The sequence below is a fragment of the Octopus sinensis genome, linkage group LG3 (assembly GCF_006345805.1).
Source record: "Octopus sinensis linkage group LG3, ASM634580v1, whole genome shotgun sequence".
Lineage (NCBI taxonomy): Eukaryota > Metazoa > Mollusca > Cephalopoda > Octopoda > Octopodidae > Octopus > Octopus sinensis.
Window position 1 is genome coordinate 149,194,193 of NC_042999.1, and position 20,656 is coordinate 149,214,848.

Here is a 20,656-nt window from a genome sequence, read left to right on the forward strand (position 1 = left end):
AAGATTACTGGAGACTTAGTTCTTGCTGCATGGTATTCACCACCACGACCACAACAAATAATAATAATAATAATAGTAGTAATGTGAAGATAGCGCCAATTTTTGTCAGGTCCTTGAGGATAGTAATAGGAAGCATCAAGAAATGGTAATAATAATAATTTCTACTATAGGCACAAGGCCTGAAATTTTGGGGGAAGGGATTAGTTGATTACATCGACCCCAGTGTTTCATTTTGGGGGAAGGGATTAGTTTGATTATATCGACCCCAGCTCAAAAGTTGAAAATATTCAGGCACTGGATGAATGTGTAATAATGCTGAAGACGATTTCAAATTTTGGCACAGGGCCAGCAAGTTTGGGGAAGTGGGGTAAGTTGATTATTAATATTATTATTAATAATAATAATAATAATAATAATAATAATAATAATAATAAGAGCATCACAACAAATCACAGCACATACCCAAGGCACACAAAGCTGCGCTCGGTAGTGAAGTGAAAGCACGCTATAAAAATAAAACTACTGAATAATAATAATAATAATAATTATTATTATTATTAAAAAAAAATGTCCTAATGCAATACCAGTCAGTGGTTATCATGGCTTCCCATCTTAACTGATTGGAAGTGTTATCAGGTACATTGTTTTGTCTTGGTATAAAACATGGGCTATGCAAATATTTTGCTCAATACCACAGATTTGCTTGTCAGTTGTTTGACCGTAACCAGTCGAGCATATTCCTTATGAGATTGCCAGATAACTTGAAAGGCATTAAAGAAAAGGGGAAAAGGTAAAAAAAAAAAAACAACCCTTTAATTGTAACCATACAAAAGCTGAAAGTAGACAACCCTGTACAGGGTGCTTTTTTCTTTTAACAGAGTAAGACTATAGTAGAAAGGGAGGCAGTTTTATGTTCAGGTAAGAGGGATTAAAGTAAGAGAGAAAAAGCCAACAATTGAAAAGACAAAATTAACTGTAACAATGCGATAACAATTTATAAAATAAGCAAAATTTTACCCGGACTGTAGAATCTTTAAACTTCATGCTACAATGGTGCAGCAAATAGCGGCTTTGTTTGGCAAGGCAATTTGGCATTTGTGATGTAAGTTTAAATTTTTGATTGTAATTATTCAGAAGCTGAAAATAAACAATCAGATAGAATTTATATAGATATCATTTAATCATCATCGTTTTAACACCTACTTTTCCATGCTTGCATGGGTCAGATAGAGTTTACTAAGGAAGATTTTCTACAGTTGGATGCTCTTCCCGTCACCAACCCTCACTGGTTTCCAATTAAAGTAATATTTCTTCATGGCCAGTATTAGCTTTGCAAAATACTGCAATTGAATAACACAGTTTGTATGACAGTGACACTAATTTATAACTGTCACACTAAGTCAAGACAAAGGGATACAAACACGTGTACACACACACACACACACACACACACACACATATATTTACAAAAATATATTATATATATATATATATATTTACAAAAAAAACAAAAGACAAAGACAGGTGCGTAAACAACAAACAGGTATATTAGTTTAATGCTTGGGAAGGTGAGAAAATCTTTTACGTTTTGAGCCTATGCTCTTCAACAGAAAGGAACACGAAAAAATAAACAGATAGAGAATAAAAAAAGCTAGCGGTCAATCATCGCGATGGCCAGACAGAGGTGGTCAGACAAGAAAGCTAGGAAGAAGGGAAGATAAAGTAGTGGTGATCCCAAAACGGAGGTGCGCATGCGTGTATGTGAGAGCGTGTGTGTGTGTGTGTGCATGTGGATATATATATATATGTATTAATGTTTGTTTTAATATTCGTATATAATAAAAACAATTTTACATTAATCAGGTGAATTACTCTATACTTTTGTAGAGTACAAATTTATTGTTCCTAAACAAGAATGTTGACAGTGATTTTGAAGTTTTGGCCAGCTAAGCCATAGCTGGAATGTGATGCATTAGAGTCAGACTTGTCTTTATATAGTATTATCATAAGAGATTTGTTGAGTTAAAAAATCATCTTTGGGTGTGTGGGTTTGAGTGGGGTGGGAATTGAATTTTTATGGCTGGTTGATATGGAAAGGAGTTTTGGAAAAATTTGAATTGATTAAATTTGGGGGTGATGTTCATCATCATTGTTTAACATCCACTTTCCATGCTAGCAAGGATTGGACGGGTTGACTGAGAACTGGCCAGCCAGGGGCTGCACCAGGCTCCAATCTGATCTGGCAAGGTTTCTAAAGCTGGATGCCCTTCCTAACACCAGCACCACCGAGAGTGTAGTGGGTGCTTTTTATGTGCTACCATCATGGGAGCCTGTCAGGGGGCACTGGCACGGACGACGTTTGGATGGTGCTTTTTATGTGCCACCAGCACAGGAGCCAGTCAGTGGGCACTGGCATCGGCCATGTACACATGGTGCTTTTTATGTGCCATTGGCATGGAAACCAGTCAGGAGGCACTGGCATCGACCATGTCTGCATGGTGCTTTTAATGTACCACCAGCACGGGGAGCCAGTCAGGCAGCACTAACATAGACCTATGGCACTGATATTGTTTAGAATTTATTCATGCATGTAGAACTAAGTAAACAAGCCTGTAGGTGTTTCTCTTTTGTGAGGTAGGTACAAGGTGTGACAGAATTTTTGTTGCTTTTGGTATCATTGGATTGAATCCTTTTGCTCTGACAACATAAAGGTCAAACGTATAAAGTCCAGTATATAGGCTCTTAGCAATTGTATGTGTCAACATTATTTTACAAAAGTAGGTGGTGGGTTTAAGCTGGTCAATTCTTCACTTGCTGCAGTTACTATTTAGGGTATTTCTCGTTTTCATTTGTAAAATTTGGGGTTATTAGTCAGGTATGTCATGGATTTGTTAGTATAGGAAGTTGTTTCTCTTGTGCCTTGATGTTCACAAAAGTATTTGAGTAAAGGTTGTATGTTTATATGTTTCTCTCTAGATGTTCATTGTTCTATAAACAGTATGATTAGTATACAGGGATGTTAACCTGGCTGTTTTGTGGAAGTAGAGTCTGGTGTTTGCTTACAAAATTTTTTCAAATTCTGTTCTAGATATATGCTCTTGGCAGAGATAAGCAACATTGTGGGTCTTTACATATTAAGAAAAATTACATAACAAATTTCCATCTCCTTGCTGCTAAGCTTCACTTGTTTCCAAGCAAAGTGGCTATGCTCCCCTAGTCCTGACATTTTTTCATGGAACTTGCAAACAAATGACACTCTTTTACTCGTTTCAGTCATTTGACTGTGGCCATGCTGGAGCACCACCTTTAGTCGAGCAGATCGACCCCAGGACTTATTCTTTGGAAGCCTAGTACTTATTCTATCGGTCTCTTTTGCCGAACTGCTAAGTTACGGAGATGTAAACACACCAGCATCGGTTGTCAAGCGATGTTGGGGGGACAAACACAGACACAAACATATACACACACATATATATATATATATATATATATATATATATATATATATACACGACGGGCTTCTTTCAGTTTCTGTCTACCAAATCCACTCACAAGGCTTTGGTCGGCCTGAGGCTATAGTAGAAGACCCTTGCCCAAGGTGCCACACAGTGGGACTGAACCTGGAACCAAGTGGTTTGTAAGCAAGCTACTTACCACACAGCCACTCCTACACTGTTTATATGGCAGTGATAGTTGTTTAGAATTAGTTCACAATGCCAAGACAAGAAGGGAAACAGACAGAAGGCAGAAAGATACAAACACATACGCGACTGATTTTTTTCTATTTGTCTACTAAATCTTCTCACAGAACTTTGGTCAGCCCTGGGGCTAAAGTACAATATATTTTCCCATGATACTGTGCAATGGGACTCAATCAAAACAATGTCACTGCAAAGTTCTTAACCAGACAACCATGATTAAAAAAAGCAATAAAATAAAAATCCTGTTAAATTACCTTAACACATTCTTCATTGGGAGCTTCACAACCTTCATAAGAGTCAATCCGAGAAGCAATTTCATTTAACTTATCACTTTCTCGTTTTTCACCAACAATGAGATTCACATCACTGACAAATTTCTCCACTGTCTGGATCTAGTAATGAAAGTAAAATGTTTATAACAAATAATTATACTATATTAAGGTGGCGAGCTGGTAGAAGTGAAATGCTTTGCAGTATTTTGTCTGTCTTTACGTTGTGAGTTCAAATTCCACCAAGATCGCTTTGCCTTTCTTCTTTTCAGGGTTGATTAAATAAATACCAGAATAATGGATGAAAGGCAAAGTCAACCTCGGCAGAATTTGAACTCAGAACATAACGGCAGACGAAATACCTATTTCTTTACTACCCACAAGGGTCTAAACACAGAGGGGACAAACAAGGACAGACAAACGGATTAAGTCGATTATATCGATCCCAGTGCGTAACTGGTACTTAATTTATCAACCCTGAAAGGATGAAAGGCAAAGTCGACCTCGGCGGAATTTGAACTCGGAACATAACGGCAGACGAAATACCACTAAGCATTTCACTCGGCATGCTAACAATTCTGCCAGTTTGCCACCATATAATACATATAGTGAATGTGCATGGGTTAGTGGTTATGGTGCTTGGCTCATCATCATGAAGTTTGGAGTTCGATTTCTGGCAATGCATTGTGTCCTTAGACAAGACATTTTATTTCATGTTGCTCAAGTCCATGCAGTTGGCAAAAATACATAGTACTTGTAATTCAAAGGAGCAGCCTTGTCGCATTCTGTGTCACACTGAATCTTCTTGAGAACTACACTAAGGGTATGCATGTCTGTGGAGTGCTCAGCCACTTGCATGTTAAGTTTGTGAGAAGGCTGTTCTGTTGATCAAATCAACTGGAAACTTCATCATCATAACTAACAGACTCCCAGTGTGTGTGTATGTATGTATATATATTTTTATGGTATATTTTTTTCTTGTAGCATATCTATAGGAATAATATATGCTAGTGGTTCCCAATGGTAGTACTAGGGGTCTGTGATCATGTTAAGCTAACAGACCTTTCAATATCCAGGGGTCTATGGGACAACTCATTTAAATAAAAGGAGTCCTTAGTAGTGAAAAGGCTGGGAATCATTGATATATACCATTTGCTACCAGTGGTATAACAAGAATTCTCAGCACCCAGAGTAGGTGGGTCAGAAGTTCAAAGATACTATGAACACATTTCCACAAGCATTAATTAACAGGTATGATAAGCCAAAGAAAATTTTTCACCCCTTTGCACCTGCATCAAGGAAGTGGGGGAAACGACTCTACTCTTGCAATGCTTCTGTTTGCTAATATATTACATACTTTGATACACAATACAATACCAAGTAGCATATACCATCAATCATTTATGACTTGTTCATTGATATTGCATACCCTTATCTATATTAAAATGGGGTGTCAGTGACAAGGAGGTAAATTTATAACAAAAGGCCTCAACATTTTATACAATAAAGTATAAGGAAAAGAGTGCGATAAAATACAAAAGTGTATGTGTGTGTGTGTTAGATGGTTAAAATGTCTACCACAATAAAATGTCTTAGTTTCAATATATGAACTCAAATCAAAATTCTTGCCAAGTACAATATTTGAACTTTTAGCAGTGTATTACGGTATATTATGTACTGGACACATCAGTTTGGTCATGTAATGTTCTTAATTAGGCATTACAACAATAATGGTTTTCTTTCACCAAGTACTAAAAAAAAAAAAAATGGCTCTATATAACCGTTCAAAATACTAGAAATAGCAGCTAAATCTCTCTCAAACCACATCCTACTGTTTTAAATATGGAAAACATTTCTGATAATGTTGTCCCAGGTACTCCTAAAAAGACTGGATGGTTACAGCTGGAATAACTTATGATTTTCTCAAGACCATCTTGGGCTAAAACTATCAACAAGAAGATAGTCTCAAAGAGATTGTTTAACCTGCTAGAAATAGTAGTCAAGTCTTCCTCAATTCACATCTACTACCTTAAAATCAGAACACATAGGAGAATATGGTCCTGGAAAGCTATTGATCTTAGTTTTGATTGATCAAAATTGATCTGAGGTTAAATAATAAAGCAACACCTAAACCTTTTAGAGGTTTGGATATTTTACATCATGATGTCTTTGCTCTTTGAAATAATATGGTAGCAAAAGAGTTAAGAATCATACATATGATAGAAGTTGGCTTGACAACAGTAGGACCAATTCTTAATGACCTCTTATGACTTAAGAGAAATACACTATAGGTTTATTTTTATAGCCATTGGTAGAGCCTGGGCAAGAACATAACTCTGTTTGTTTCAGGCCACTTGAAACCTAAAACTGGGTTCACAGTAGAGTGCTTAACCCTTTTGCATTTAAACTGGCCAAAATATCCTATCTGTTTTATGTTCAAATTGGTCAGATCCAGGCTCTCTTACCTGCCCTGCAATGTTATTGTAAAAATAAATAATCACATCAACGATGTGAATAACTAAGCATTACATTTGGTAGAGTAATCTGAATACTGAAGGGTTAATATTAAAATGAGCAAATAACAGTATAATAACTGTTGTATCTGGGGAGAGTCATTTTCTTTTTGTGCCTTATAATGTAATACACTCACCGGTAAAATTTCCACTTATTTCTTATTTTTATTTTCCTAAAATTTTCGTTGTGCCTTGCAATAAGAAATAAGTGGAAATTTTACTGGTGAGTGTGTTACATTATAAGGCACAAAAAGAAAATGACTTTCCCCAGACACAATAGAATATTCTTCAACACACGAACTCATATAAAGAATCTTGCAAACCAAATCCAAAACGAAGTCTAATAACTTTTCTTAGTAAAATACAAAATAAAGAAATTTGTAGAAGATAAAAGTGAGTGTAAATTAGTGTGGATTATGAGAGGTTCCAGACCATTAGTGTCTGCAAAGTTGATGTTGTATTTGTAATAGAAGGAAAAATAAATGGTAAACACTGAAGTGAAAGACCTAGTTTGATTCCATCAGGGCCTGGACAAAATTATCATATGGCGAATGTGCAAAAATGGCAGATACATGTAAAAAGGGATGTTTAACGGTAAGAAAATGATTCAAAGAGCAATTAGAAATACGTTTATTTGAAAATGTGGAGGATAAAATTAAAAGTTACCATTATTTCAAGATCCTCTTTTTGTTTTTCTTCTACTGACTTCTCTTTGATACGACGCAGCAACAGTGAATATCGTGTCAGGCGTTGCATTGGTGTAATTATAATGTCAATCAATCGTAGCCGTTTGCACAAGTTGGTGTTGCTTTCAGCCCACTGCAATGGACAAATATATCTTTTAGAGAGAGAGAGAGAGAGAGAGAGAGAGAGAGAGAGAGAAAGAAAAAGTAACTGCCTTTTCAAAAGCATGGTCATCTATTGATTGGTCTATAACATTTCTCTCAAAAGTGTTTCTTTCATTTCTGTTGTAATACATTTCATTATCTATTCATCCTCTTATTATATTGAAGCTGTTTCAAATCTGCTGACTTTGCTTTATTCCTTTATGGAGCAAATATCCTAAGATCTCACCTTACCAGTTCTTCCCAGAATTATGTATGCCACAACACCTTTTGACCAACCAACCAACCAACCAACCAACCAGCCAGCCAGCCAACCAACCAACCTGCCTGCCTGCCTACCTACCCCCACCCCCCATGCATGCATGCATACATACTGTTAGGATAAAGCTGAAGATCAGTGAAAAAGAAAATACCTATGCTGAAATTTTGAGGAATCTACAGTTATTCTATTCAGATTACAAGTTCAAGTTTATACCTGTAATTATTGGGGTACTGGGATATGAAATATACTGCCTAAATACTAATCTTGAGAAATTAGGCTTCTCAAAACCGGAAACTAAAAAGCTGATTCAAAGACTACAGATCCAATCCATCAGTGGAACTGTAAAAATCTGTAAAGCTTTCTAGAAGTTTATCATTTAAGTATAGATGAGCATGTCTAGACATGCAACTATGAGCATTTCTAGACATGCAACCATGAGCATGTCTAGATATGCATGAGAAGACATACATAGAGATCTAGTCATATACATACATACAAAAATACCCTGTTGTTGATGTTGAAATTCCAATGAAGAAGCCTTGGATCTAAGTTAGAAACTGGCTCTTTCTCTATTGGCAAGAAATCTTGAAATAAAACTGAATAATGAGATACATACATAAGTACAAACATTTACACAAACAATATACATGCATTTATAGGACTATACATACATATTTATGTTCATGTACACATTTATGCGTGTGTGTGTATGTCTGTATATGCATGAATACATGCACATATGCATTTATATATCTGCATGCACACATACATATATATAATTTTGCTTTTTTTTCTTCTCTCCCTGTCAATTTCTGTTTGTCTGTCTGCCTCTCTTTCTCTCACTTAGTGCCTTTGATGCATAACTAACCAACCTCTTAGTTTTTCGGTTAATGGTAGAACACAAAGATAATCGTGGAATGTCTTGAAGCATTATTATGTAAGTTTTGGCTCCAGATAATAACTGAAACTCTGAATATTTAGCTTAGCATCGGTACCTATTACGGGAATTCTACAAACATATTTCTAGCTTCTGTAATTACACAGAGATTTCAATGTAAACAACAGTAAAAAACACTCAAAAATCAACCTCACCCTCTCCTTGAAAAACTATAAAGCAAAAGCACTAAAATGGGAAAATATCCTAGTTAGAAAAAAAGAAAAGAAGTGCAATTAGATGTCTATTAAATGATAAGATATTTTAGAAAAGCCTAACAATATCTTAAGACAGAACAGCCCAGCAATATTATAAGAAATATCTTAGGATACCAGTCTATGTCCTTTTGACTCGTTTAACTCCTGCAAAGTGCCAGAAGATTAACTCTTTAGCATTAAAACCGGCCATATCTGGTTCAAATATTCTACCAGTTTTATGTTCAAACCAACCAGATCCAGCCTCTCAAACCTACCCTACTATGTCATTCTAAAAGTAAACAATCACAATGAAATCTTGAAGCTAGGAGATAATGTATGATTGATTAAAAAAACGTGAACAAGAGCACTCAAAGAATGCAAACCTCCACCAAGGCAACACCAGCGTCCTCTCAATGATTAGCCAAAGATGATTTTTAAAATGAGAATATCTTAAATAAACTCGACTGCTTTTACAAATGAGAATACTAAAAATGAACCTGACCGCTCTCAAAAATTAAGTAAAAAAACTGGAAAAATAATCCAGAATCTTTGTCTGGTACTGGATCGACCCCAAAATCTAATCAGTTTGGGTCAGTCACGAGGCCAAGCATCCCTGAAAGTTTCATCCAAATCCATCCAGTGGCTCTTGAGATATCTTGTCCATGGAAAACAAACATGACTGAAAACAATACCTCTGCCTTCGCTAAGGTGGAGGTAATGAATATGCATTATGTCTGATAGAGTAATTTGAATGCTAAAGGGTTAAGGCAAAGTACCTTCCCTCATTTATACTGGGTGTAGCATTAAACTGCATCTGATGGTGAGGCTCCAGCTTGGGAGTTCTGGAGAGTGTGAAGTCACTCTTTATTATCATTATTCCTATGTCAGCAGTACTTGTCAGGGTCCTATCTAGCGGTTAAATAAATTTTTGTAAGGGTAAATCGAGGTCTTTAGCTATGGTGAAAGCGATCAATCTAGAAGGGAAACCCTGAAATGAATACCCTCTTTCAACATGCCCAAAGTCAGCATGGAAAAGTATGGCGGATAAAACTAACATAAAGCATCTTATGTTGGAGCCCATTCTGCTGCAGACAGAGACAGCAGGAGCTGAATGATCTTCACTCATATATGTCCAATTCCACTGTCACTGCTGCCACCATCACACTACCTCAGTTCTTCTCCAATGGTTTCAATGGTGACAGTCAATTTCTTTATTAACCATGAGGTTGAGAAAAAGAGGGGACGATACGAGGACAGACAAAACAAATATTGGGGTCAGGGTATTGAATGAGATGAAACATATGAATAAACAAACAATTAAAATACATACAATTAAATGAGAATGAGTGATTTAAAAATGAAGTGGAGGACGCGGCTGACCCCACAAACCACAAACTCACACTGAAGACTTTGCTTTCTCTTTTTCATATTCTCGTTTAAACAAGTTCTTTCACTTGCAACATACTTGCTATAGATTTCCATCTTTTACAAAACACACTTTGTGATAGGCATTTCTTCTTCAGCCTTATTTTCCGTTTCATGTGGAAAATGAAAAAGTCGATTAGCTCGAGACTGGAGATGAACATGCCTGTTGCAATTCCTTTCACTCTCGTCTTCCATACTACCTCTTACACAACAGCAACTGCCGAGAGAAAACAGGCTCACTCTCCCTATTCAGGGAGGTCAGCGGAATGACAGTCAGTGGCTGAAAGGTGCAACATCAAACTCTCTTATTCACCAAAATGTCACATATCAGGAGGTTTCAAGTAGTGAAAGTGAAGCTAGACTGATGGTGGTGCTCCAGCATGGGCAAGCTCTCAGACTGAAACTAGTAGAAAAAAAACAAACAAAAAAAAAACTCATGCTAAAAGATATAGAGGGGAACCTCATTGTTGTTTTTGGGTCAAAAGGATGTAAGTAAAAATAGGAAAATCGAAAAACTTACCGCTACAAAATTCTTGAAATACTCATTGCTACTATATTGGGTCTTAATATAGTTCTGGCAAAGCATTTGATCAGCGCAGAACCTTTGGTATGGTTTCATTAATTCTGGGAACTGAAGGAAAATGAAAGAACAAATAATAAGATACATTAGAAGTATGTATATGACTGAAAAAAGGTTTTAACTCTTTTGAGGATCATGGACAAAATATGCAACAAATGAAAAGTGCTGCAACCAGCAAACACAAAAAGATCATTATTTCAACTATTTAAAAGAATGAAAGCAAAAGTATTTGGTCATATATTAAGAGCACAAGGTACATACAAACTATTACAGCTACAACATTGATTTTTTTGGAATCTTAGGTCATAAAGTCTTTTTGGATTACTTATTTTTCTAAACTAAGGGTAAGCACCTTGGCCAACACACTCTAAATTAAGCAAATATGAAACTTAAATAATTAAATGAAATAGAGGTATCTGAATATAAGTGTAAATTAGTGTGGATTATAAGTGTCTAGAAAGCTGGTGTTGCCCCTGTACTAGAAGGTAAAATAAATGGTTAACACTGGAGAGCAAGACCTAGTTTGATTACATCAAGAACTGGACTTAAACTAACATATGATGAATGTGTTAAAAAGTGCAGAGAAAAAAACCCAAATGCAGTTCCTTGATATTCAGCTTGCTCAGAGCAAATGATATGTAATGAATGAATATATAACACTGAACAAGACCATGCACACACATACAAACAAACAACCACTTCCACCATCGTTCTTATGTTTGCTTTTCCATGCTGGCATGGGTTGAGTGAAACTTTTTGATGCAGTGTTTTATGATTGAACACCCTTCTTAATGGCAACCTTTTTTGTTACTTTTTTTGGCATACAGGGATATGGTATACTTATTCTAAAAACCAAGACAGATACAGACACACACAGTATAAAACCCACAATAAATATGTTAAAAAAAGGTATGAAAGAGGTAACCAATTATATATTATTTCAAAACAAGACTTCAATACTTTACTGAAGTGCAATAGAAATACTTGAAGAAAATGATGATGTGCAAAATAAAAATCTTAAACAAGATTTACTGGTTAGCTTAATTACCACTTGAAGGATGATGATGATGATAATTTATTTCTAACACATTTGGTGAGTGGGGAGAATATATAGCCAATTAAATTGCCTTCAGTACTTGACTTCTACTTATTTCATTGAGATCAAAAGAATGAAAAAGAAGTTAAACTTGATAAGATTTCAACCCAGAAATGTAAAAAGAATTAAATACAGCAAAGCAATTTTTCAGTTGCTCTAGCAATTTTATCACTTTACATTGTTCCTAATATATATCAAAGTGCAGAATATGTAATGAACACAATTGAAGATACCATTCATGGTTAACCAGACCTTTCAAAGTCAGAATATATCCACAGCAACACTGATGTTGGTCCTTCGGGCAAGGACATTTCAATGTGAAAACTGAGAAGAAATGGTAGTGGCCTGCTTTAACATGGTACATGATAATGGATTGGTAACAATAATCTGGAACATGTGCGTCCAATGAGATCAAAGTGAATCATCCTGATAAATCATCAAAGACAGAAAGAGAACCACTGAGTTCTGAGAGCTATTTGAATCCCTTCTCACAAAAGGTTTGTTTGGAAGGAAATTAAGAAGCTACCAAGGTACAAAGATCTTGAAATGGAAATAAACAGGGTGTGGGAGAAAACAGTAAAACCAGTACCAATAGTAATTTGGTTGTGGTAGCCATGTGTCTCCTCTACAGCAAGACATTTGTTTCCATCTCTCTATCATAAATTTAAACCTCTCATCACCTGGCACAAAACCACTTCTCTCAATACTACTTACTCCCCCTCTCAGTTGAAGAGTTTTTATGTTGCAAGTTACTTGGTGACCTTGCTGACGCTGGCACCATGTAAAAAAATGCACCCAGTACATTCTGTGAAGTGGTTAGTGTTAGGAAGGGCATCCAGCCATAGAAGCCATGCCAAAGCAAACAGTAGAGCTTGACACAGTCCTCTAACTTGCCAGCGCCTGTCCAATCACCCGACCCATACCAGCATGGAAAACGGATGTTAAAAGATGATGATGATAACTATACTAAGGCTTACAGTACTGCAAATAATAATAATAAAAAAAAAAACACTTTCCATACAATAACCATCAGAGCATCACAACAAATCACAGCACATACCCAAGGCACACAGAGCTGCGCTCGGTAGTGAAGTGAAAGCACACTATAAAAATAAAACTACTGAAGAAGAAGAAGAAGAACAACAACAACAACAGCAACAGCAACAACAACAACAACAACAACAAGTGCCTAATAATCGATGTAGCAGTGCCAGGAGATCAACATATCATGAAAGAAAGAGAAAAAGTTGATAAATATGGAGACATGAGAATTGAGATTGCTAGGATGGGGCAGCCATGAGAGTCGAGCATAAAAGTTATCCCTATTGTCATCAGAGGATTGGGTTCAATACCACCCAATCTGAAAAAAACACCTGAAAACCTTAGAGATACCGTACAATCTAGGTGTATTGCAAAAGTCGGCATTACTTGGAACTGCACGCATATGCATATTGTGTAAAGTACTGTCTGTCTGAGGTCCTTGCCATGACTTGACAGACAGTACAATACCCCGGTAGATACAATATCTTCAATCAACAATCTCACAATATTGAATACTATGCAAAGCCCTGATAGATATAGCCCACTTGTGAAAGTTTCATTTCAATAACAATTTATACAGTATACTTTTAGCACAGCTCACATGCTGTACAAAATAATCACCCACATTTTACACATGGAAATTGGATGTAAGAGATAATAATGATAATAGCTATACTCTTACATAATTGACACCCAACACGATAATACATCCCACGCATCACCGATAATTCACACAATTTGCATACCCACACAATAATTGCTACCACCCAAAATTATAAATAAATGCACACAACACACATGAAAATACAATCACCATCCCATGCAGATAAACCTTTCACCTTTTAATACCTGACAAAATAACATGATTTCCATATTACATTCAACACAAGAAGTGAATAAAACACTAAAATAATGCCAGAAACAACAAAAGAATTCCCACAACAATGCAAAATAAATGTAACAGAGAAATAAAATTCAACGGGCCACAATGACAATGCTGTGTGTACTTCATGAACACAGCGGTACACCTGCTTGTGGTGAGGCAGACATTCACATAGAAGTGTCATAAACATGACAATGATGATGATGATGTTAATGATGATTAATGATGGTGACCCATGCCAGCATGGAGGGCGGGCGTTAAACGATGAGGATCTTTACCTTTTGACCTACAGATTTAAAAAATAATTTTTTGTAACTAAGCATTTTCAAACTTCAGACACTGGTAGAATGTGTCATATAAAACATCTTTTACTCGTAACATTTTTGAGAAAAACTTATATTTATGAAGTTATTTCATGTTAAAGTTCTTGTATTTCGGTAATTTCAGCCAATCAATGACATGTATTCAACTGAATAAAATTACTGCTGTTGTTTGTCAACAAGAACTTGTGGCGACATATATTTCATTTGTCACTGTTATTTATGACAACCCTAAAACCCTAACCTAAAACCAGTACAAATGCCTGAATGATGTCATAAATAACAGTGGCAAACGAAAAATACACTGCTGATAGTTGTTGTTGACAAACAACGGCAGTAATTTTATTCAGTTAAATGCATGTCATTGATTGTTTGAAATTACTGAAATATGACAACTTTAACATGAAATAATTTCGTAAATATAAGTTTTTCTCAAAAATGCTAAGAGTAAAAGATGTTTTATATGACAGATTCTACTAGTGTCCGAAGTTTGAAAGTGTTTAGTTACAAAAAATTATTTTTTAAATCTGTCAGTCAAAAGGTAAAGATACGACAATGATGATGATGGCATAATAACAAGAAAAAACAGTGTCAAATTTAAGTACAAAACAGTTTTGAAGGGGAGGAGTTAGTTGATACTGTGAATCCCAGTATGTTACTGTACTTTATTTCCCTGACCCTCAAAGGATGGGAGGCAAAACTGACCATGGCCGGATTTGAATGCAGAAGAAATATTACAAAGCATTTTGTCTAATGCCCTATATTCCGCCATATTGTTGCATGTAATGATAATAATAAGCCTTTCTACTCTAGGCACAAGGCCTGAAATTTGGTGGAGGGGACTAGTCAATTACATCGACCCCAGTATGCAACTGGTACTTATTTCCAATCCCCCCACAAACAAATCAACCCTTAAACCAATAATTACCTTTGTAAAGCCATCCTTTAGTAAACTGGGATTAATTGGTTCATGTGTTTGCCGAGAGACTTTCAAAGATTCACAGAGGTACTCCTTCCAAAATTTACTGTTGGCTGCAAACACTTCAACAATATTACTAAACAACATTTCTATATCAATCTGAAAAAGGAAGAAATATGAAATTTGGTCAGAATATGAAATACAATGACAGAGATGGGAATGCACAGGAGTTTGGTGAAGAAGAAAGAATATATGTAGTTTGTGTTGAAAAAAAAGAAAAAAGAAAAAGAACAAGAATTCAGTTTGCTTTGGTTTATGTAATGTAAAAACACTGCATTTACTCTATAATTGCCCATGGGCATAGAGTGTAATGGCTAAGAGCACAGACTGCTAACCCTAAGATTGCAAGTTCAATTCCAGGCACCAAGATCAGTTGTCAAGCGATGGTAGGGGGACAAACACAGACACACACATAGATACATATACATACATATATATATATATATATATAATATATATATATATATATATATATATATATATATTATATATATATATATTTTTTTTTCAAAAATATATATGACGGGATTCTTTCAGTTTCCATCTACCAAATCCACTCACAAGGCTTTGGTCAGCCCGAGGCTATAGTAGATGACAAATGCTCAAGGTGCCATGCAGTGGGACTGAACCTGGGACCATGTGATTGGTAAGCAAGCTGCTTACCACACAGCTGCTCCTGCGCCTGTTTCTAATTTAGACATGAGGCCAATAGTTTTGAGGTGAGGGATTGGATGATACCTAATATTTAGCTGATGCTATTTTACAAGTCCCAAAAAAAATGAACTGCAAAGATGACATCAGCAGGATTTGAACTCGGCATGTAAAGAGACAGAAGAAATACCAAAAAGTTGCTGTGGATATTTTGTTCCCAGGTCAAATAATTTATACAGTGTTTCAAATTCAACAAAGCACAGAAAATGTTTTTTTTTATTTCTGGTTAAAACATCTATTACCAGTGAAGAACGATTATTCTAGGGAAGTGGGATGAAACTCAATGCTATAAGACATTTAACACAAAACTATTGTTGAGACAACAGCCTAGGTTTATATCCACTCTTATCTTGTAAGATCTGGTAGTTATGGATGGTTGGATTATGTTTCACTGATGAGACTTAATAAGACTGAAACAGGACTAATGTCATCCCTGTACAATCAAAAATCAGACTAGTCACCCATGCATGCTATTTTAGATTAATTTAAATTCCATGGTTGTCTCCACTAGTTTCTCTTGACCAGAATCAATTACTAAAATGACTGATTTCTCTCGTTTCAATGGGTGTGATTTTAATTAATTAAAATATTTTACCTTACTACATTAATTACGTGAACAAATACTTCAGAAAGTAATAAGCAAAAAATTTAGTGTAGACTATAATTTTTTCCATATTATATTTAAGAAGAAAATAATTGCCAAACAAAATGATAAACAAACAAACATACACACATGCATACATGTAGAGAGAGAGATGAAACTTATTTACCTCTTTCATGACACCAGGCAGTTCCTTTTGTACAGCTTGAAGGCAACTCCTAAATCGCTGAAATTTGAAAACAGAAAATGGATAACTAAATCGACAAAAGAGAATAGGGCTCTCATGCAGTGGTGGACTGGGTCTAAAAATATGGCTGTCAGGAGACTAAGGGGGCCCACCCGCAACTACAAGGGGGGCCACCTGAAACTACAATGCTATCATTTAACTTTTTTTGTTAAAAGTATTTTTCTCAACCGTCTACAAACATAGCCAAGCATTCTTCCAGGAGTGAATAAAAAATTCTCAAACTTGAGGGGATGGGCCCCTTAGATACTAACACGGGCCCCCATATATGGATTCTAATGGTGCAGGGGCCCACTTGCCATTCCACCACTGCTCATGTGTTTGGAGCAAGGGTGTAGTTTGTTATATCAACCTCAATAGTTAACTGGTATTATTTACATGAGATCAGTATCTACTCTCATCTTCCTCTAAATGAGGGGTATGAAGATAGTAAGGACTTGGTTGAAGAAGGGAGTCTCTACCCTCAGTCTTTCAATCTTATCCACTGTATAATTTCTTTTGCCATTGCCACCAGATCTGTGTTTCTCATGGCCAGTATGCGCGTTCCATGAAGATTGAAAAGGAGGGAGACAAGCTAATTGCTATGTTTAACCCTTTCGTTACCGTATTTATTTTGAGATGCTCTGTGTTTCTTTGAATTACTTTAAATATAACAAAGAATTTAGTAAAATAACTTGGTTATCATTCAGCTACTGTTACGAACATAAATTGTGACTAAGGTTTGGTGGAAGATTTTAATTCAAAATTTATGAAAACAAGACATTTGTATTCAGAGCCAGAGCCGGTTTCAGCTGGGTTGGTAACGAAAGGGTTAATAATATCAAGAGTGTTTCAAATTTTTTTAACTTGTCCTACACTACAGTGAAGATGAATCAGGCTGTAGCATGGGACATTCGAGGAAAAAAAGAAATGAACCAAAAGTTGGCCATTATAAAGAGAAGTTGCTGATCCCTCTCCTAAAAAAAAAAAAAATTTACAATAGCTTATGGAGGAGATGACAAAGGTGTGAGATATATGGAGCATCACTATACTCAAGAAGACCCATCTGTCACAACAGAATTCATCATCATCATCATTTAATGTCAATTGTCCATGCTGTTCTTGGGTTGGATGGTTTGACTGGGCTGGCACACTGGAAAGCTGTGCCAGGCTCCTGTCTGATTTGGCATGGTTTTCTACTGCTGGATGCCCTTCCTAATGACAACCACTCTGAGAGTGTAATGGGTGCATTTATGTACCATCGGCACGGGTGCCATTTGTGTGACACCGGTATTTGCCACGACTGCGATTTTGCTTGGCTTGACGGGTCTTCTTCTCAAGCACGACATAATGCCAAAAGTCTTGGTCATTGCCTTCATGAGGTCCGGCACTCGAAAAGAGCTTGGCTACTTTGCCTCCATGAGGCCCAATGCTTGAAAAACTATGGCTCCTCTTAAAAAGTGCTGGTGCAACGTAAAGAACATCCAGTACACTCTGTGAAGTGGTTGGCATTAAGAAGGGTATCCAGTTGTAGAAACCGTGTCAAAACAGACAATGGAACCTGGTGCAGCCTCTGGCCTTGCCAAAGTTGGTCAAACAATGCAACCCATGCTAGCATGGAAAATGGACGTTAAATAATAATGACAGGTATTGCTTACCTTTCTCTGACTAAATCAAGAGTTGTAACAAGTAACAAGAAAAAAGGAAAGAAAGTTCAAAGTTAAAACACAGTTATAATTTATCTGCATATTATTTGCATATTCATGTATTGTTTATTGAGTAGAATAATCACTGAACTTATAAACTTTTTCCAATAACCTGCCCAATTTGAGATGTTTTTTCTTTTTTTTTTTATACAGAAAAAAAAGAAGAAAAATCAATACAATTTCTACTGTTAGAGTAAGTTAATATTTCAGTCACAGCTGTAGAAATTTAAGAAAAAAATGGTGATAATTTAGAATGTGAAAAATTAATGTTTCTTATTGCATACACTTGTGTGTGCGTGCGAAACAAAAAGAACATTAATTTTACACATTTTATATTTTATCTTTTTTTCTTAAATATGTTTTTTTTTGTGTAATGCTAAGAGCTGATGAACAGTACCAGCATTTTTGACTTGAGTTAAATATAACAAACTACTGCAAATTGTTAGAGTATCCGCATAAGTAAAGACAAGACCAACTAGAGGAAGGGTTATGTAATGGATGCATTTCCAATTATATCTTATGCAAACCTGAAAGTGTACATATTAATTGGTTTGACTTCATTATTACAACAGTATACATAATGAATAGATAGAGATAAAGTATCCAGGCAGGTACTGTAGAATTAAATCCAGTACCAGTTGTGTACTGGGGTTGATCTAACTGACTGGCCCCCTTCCCAAAAATTTCGGGCTTTGTGCCTAGAGTAGAAAAGAATTATATATCTATCTAAAAAGCACCTATACTGGTACCATGTAGAAAGTACCCCTTGCACCGCACCATTTCCAAACCCCTGTTTTACACAGTGAAATTAATAATTCCTGGAAGGAATTAGATGTGAATGAAGCTTAAAGCATTTGAGGAAGACTGACTGAATGACTCATATTCAAACTTAATTTTGTGTTTAAAAAAATTACTATGTTAACATGGTAACAAAGCAACAATGCTCCACAATAAAGATGTAGCTCAGACCTGAAAGCTATCTTATATGTGTATATCTAAAACACAATATTGTTCTGTTTGCACCTTGATCAGCCCTTAATGGTTAAAGAACCTTTTTTCTGTTACAGTTTTACTTCTTATGGGAAACAATACAAGAAAATGTAACATACGGATAAACCATAAGATAGAGAAATAATAATAAAAAGCTTATCATCATCATCATCATCATCATCATCAGATGAAAATAATTTTAACTTTGGCATAAGGCCACAAATTTGGAGGCAGGGTATAGTCATTTGAAGTGACCCTGATACTTGAGAGATGCTTTTACTGATCCAGAAAGGATGAAGGGCAAAACTGACCCTAAAAGGATGAAAGGCAAATGAGCCCCAGGAAGGATGAAAAGCAAAGGTGATTGTGGAAGAAACCTTTCTACTGGAGGCACAAGGCCTGAATTTTGGGGGAAGGGAATTAGTCGATTACATCAGCCCCAGTGTGTAACTGGTGCTTATTTCATCGACCCTGAAAGAATGAAAGGTAAAGTTGACCCCGGCGGAATTTGAACTCAGTACATAGTGACATGCGAAATGTCACTAAGCCTTTTGCCCAGAGTGCTAATGATTCTGCTAGCTCACCACCCTTGACTGTCGAAGAATGAAAAGTGCAGTTGGCCCCACAAGAATGAAAGGCAAAGCTGAGACAAAAAGCTGGAAAACAAAGATCATTCTGGAAAGTTAAAAGGTAAAGTTGACCCCCGAAGGATGAAAAGCAAAGTTGACCTCAATATCATTTGAAATCAGAAAACAAAAATGCTTTAACTAAGTCTTGCAAGACATTTTGTTTATAATGATTCTGTGAATCCATGATATTCATTATTTTCATTCAGCAATTATCTGGAGAAATAATTCTGATTATAGTTACTTACAGTTGTTATCACTTGAAGAGATTCTATGTATGTAATTTCTGTGCTAAGTAACTCCCATATCACTTCCTGTTGACTCTGGGTTTCTTTTGGAAGGTCCTAAAAAGAAAAAGCAAAAAGCATAAGTTAACCCTTTTGGCCCAGCTGGTACATATTTGTACCAGTCAAAAATTTTACAACCCAAATCTTTAAAATTCCCATTCTATGTGATGCAGTATAGAACCACTCCAGTTTTTCTGATAAGTATGTAGCGCCAGACGTATGATCGGAATGTATGACACTATAATGACAGCTCAAAAGGCTCACATGTGTACACCCTGCCCCAGCTATTACCAATTTCAGAAAAAATTCTTGAGGAAAGAATTCTGGGTTGAAAGTACAGTTGGTAATAACTTAAGTTATTTTCAATAAATCCTTTTCTATTTGTAGAATGTGTGTTTTAAATAGCATTGGCTGTGATGCTCAAGTCCAAATGTAGGTTAAATTCCCAGGTAATCACAATAGGCTTT

At 36.0% G+C, this 20,656-nt stretch overlaps 1 protein-coding gene across 2 annotated transcripts in view; it reads right to left on the reverse strand.

The window, feature by feature from the left end:
* Positions 1 to 20,656, reverse strand: part of LOC115209616 — a 348,899-nt gene that overhangs the window by 11,352 nt on the left and 316,891 nt on the right. For both annotated transcript variants that reach the window (XM_036501478.1, XM_036501479.1), the window contains exons 12-18: positions 20,151 to 20,246; positions 16,527 to 16,583; positions 14,995 to 15,144; positions 10,667 to 10,777; positions 7,150 to 7,302; positions 3,956 to 4,093; positions 1,018 to 1,137 (exon numbers count right to left, since the gene is read on the reverse strand). In XM_036501478.1, the coding sequence (XP_036357371.1) occupies positions 1,018 to 1,137; positions 3,956 to 4,093; positions 7,150 to 7,302; positions 10,667 to 10,777; positions 14,995 to 15,144; positions 16,527 to 16,583; positions 20,151 to 20,246 (825 nt within the window). The remainder of the gene's footprint in view (positions 1 to 1,017; positions 1,138 to 3,955; positions 4,094 to 7,149; positions 7,303 to 10,666; positions 10,778 to 14,994; positions 15,145 to 16,526; positions 16,584 to 20,150; positions 20,247 to 20,656) is intronic.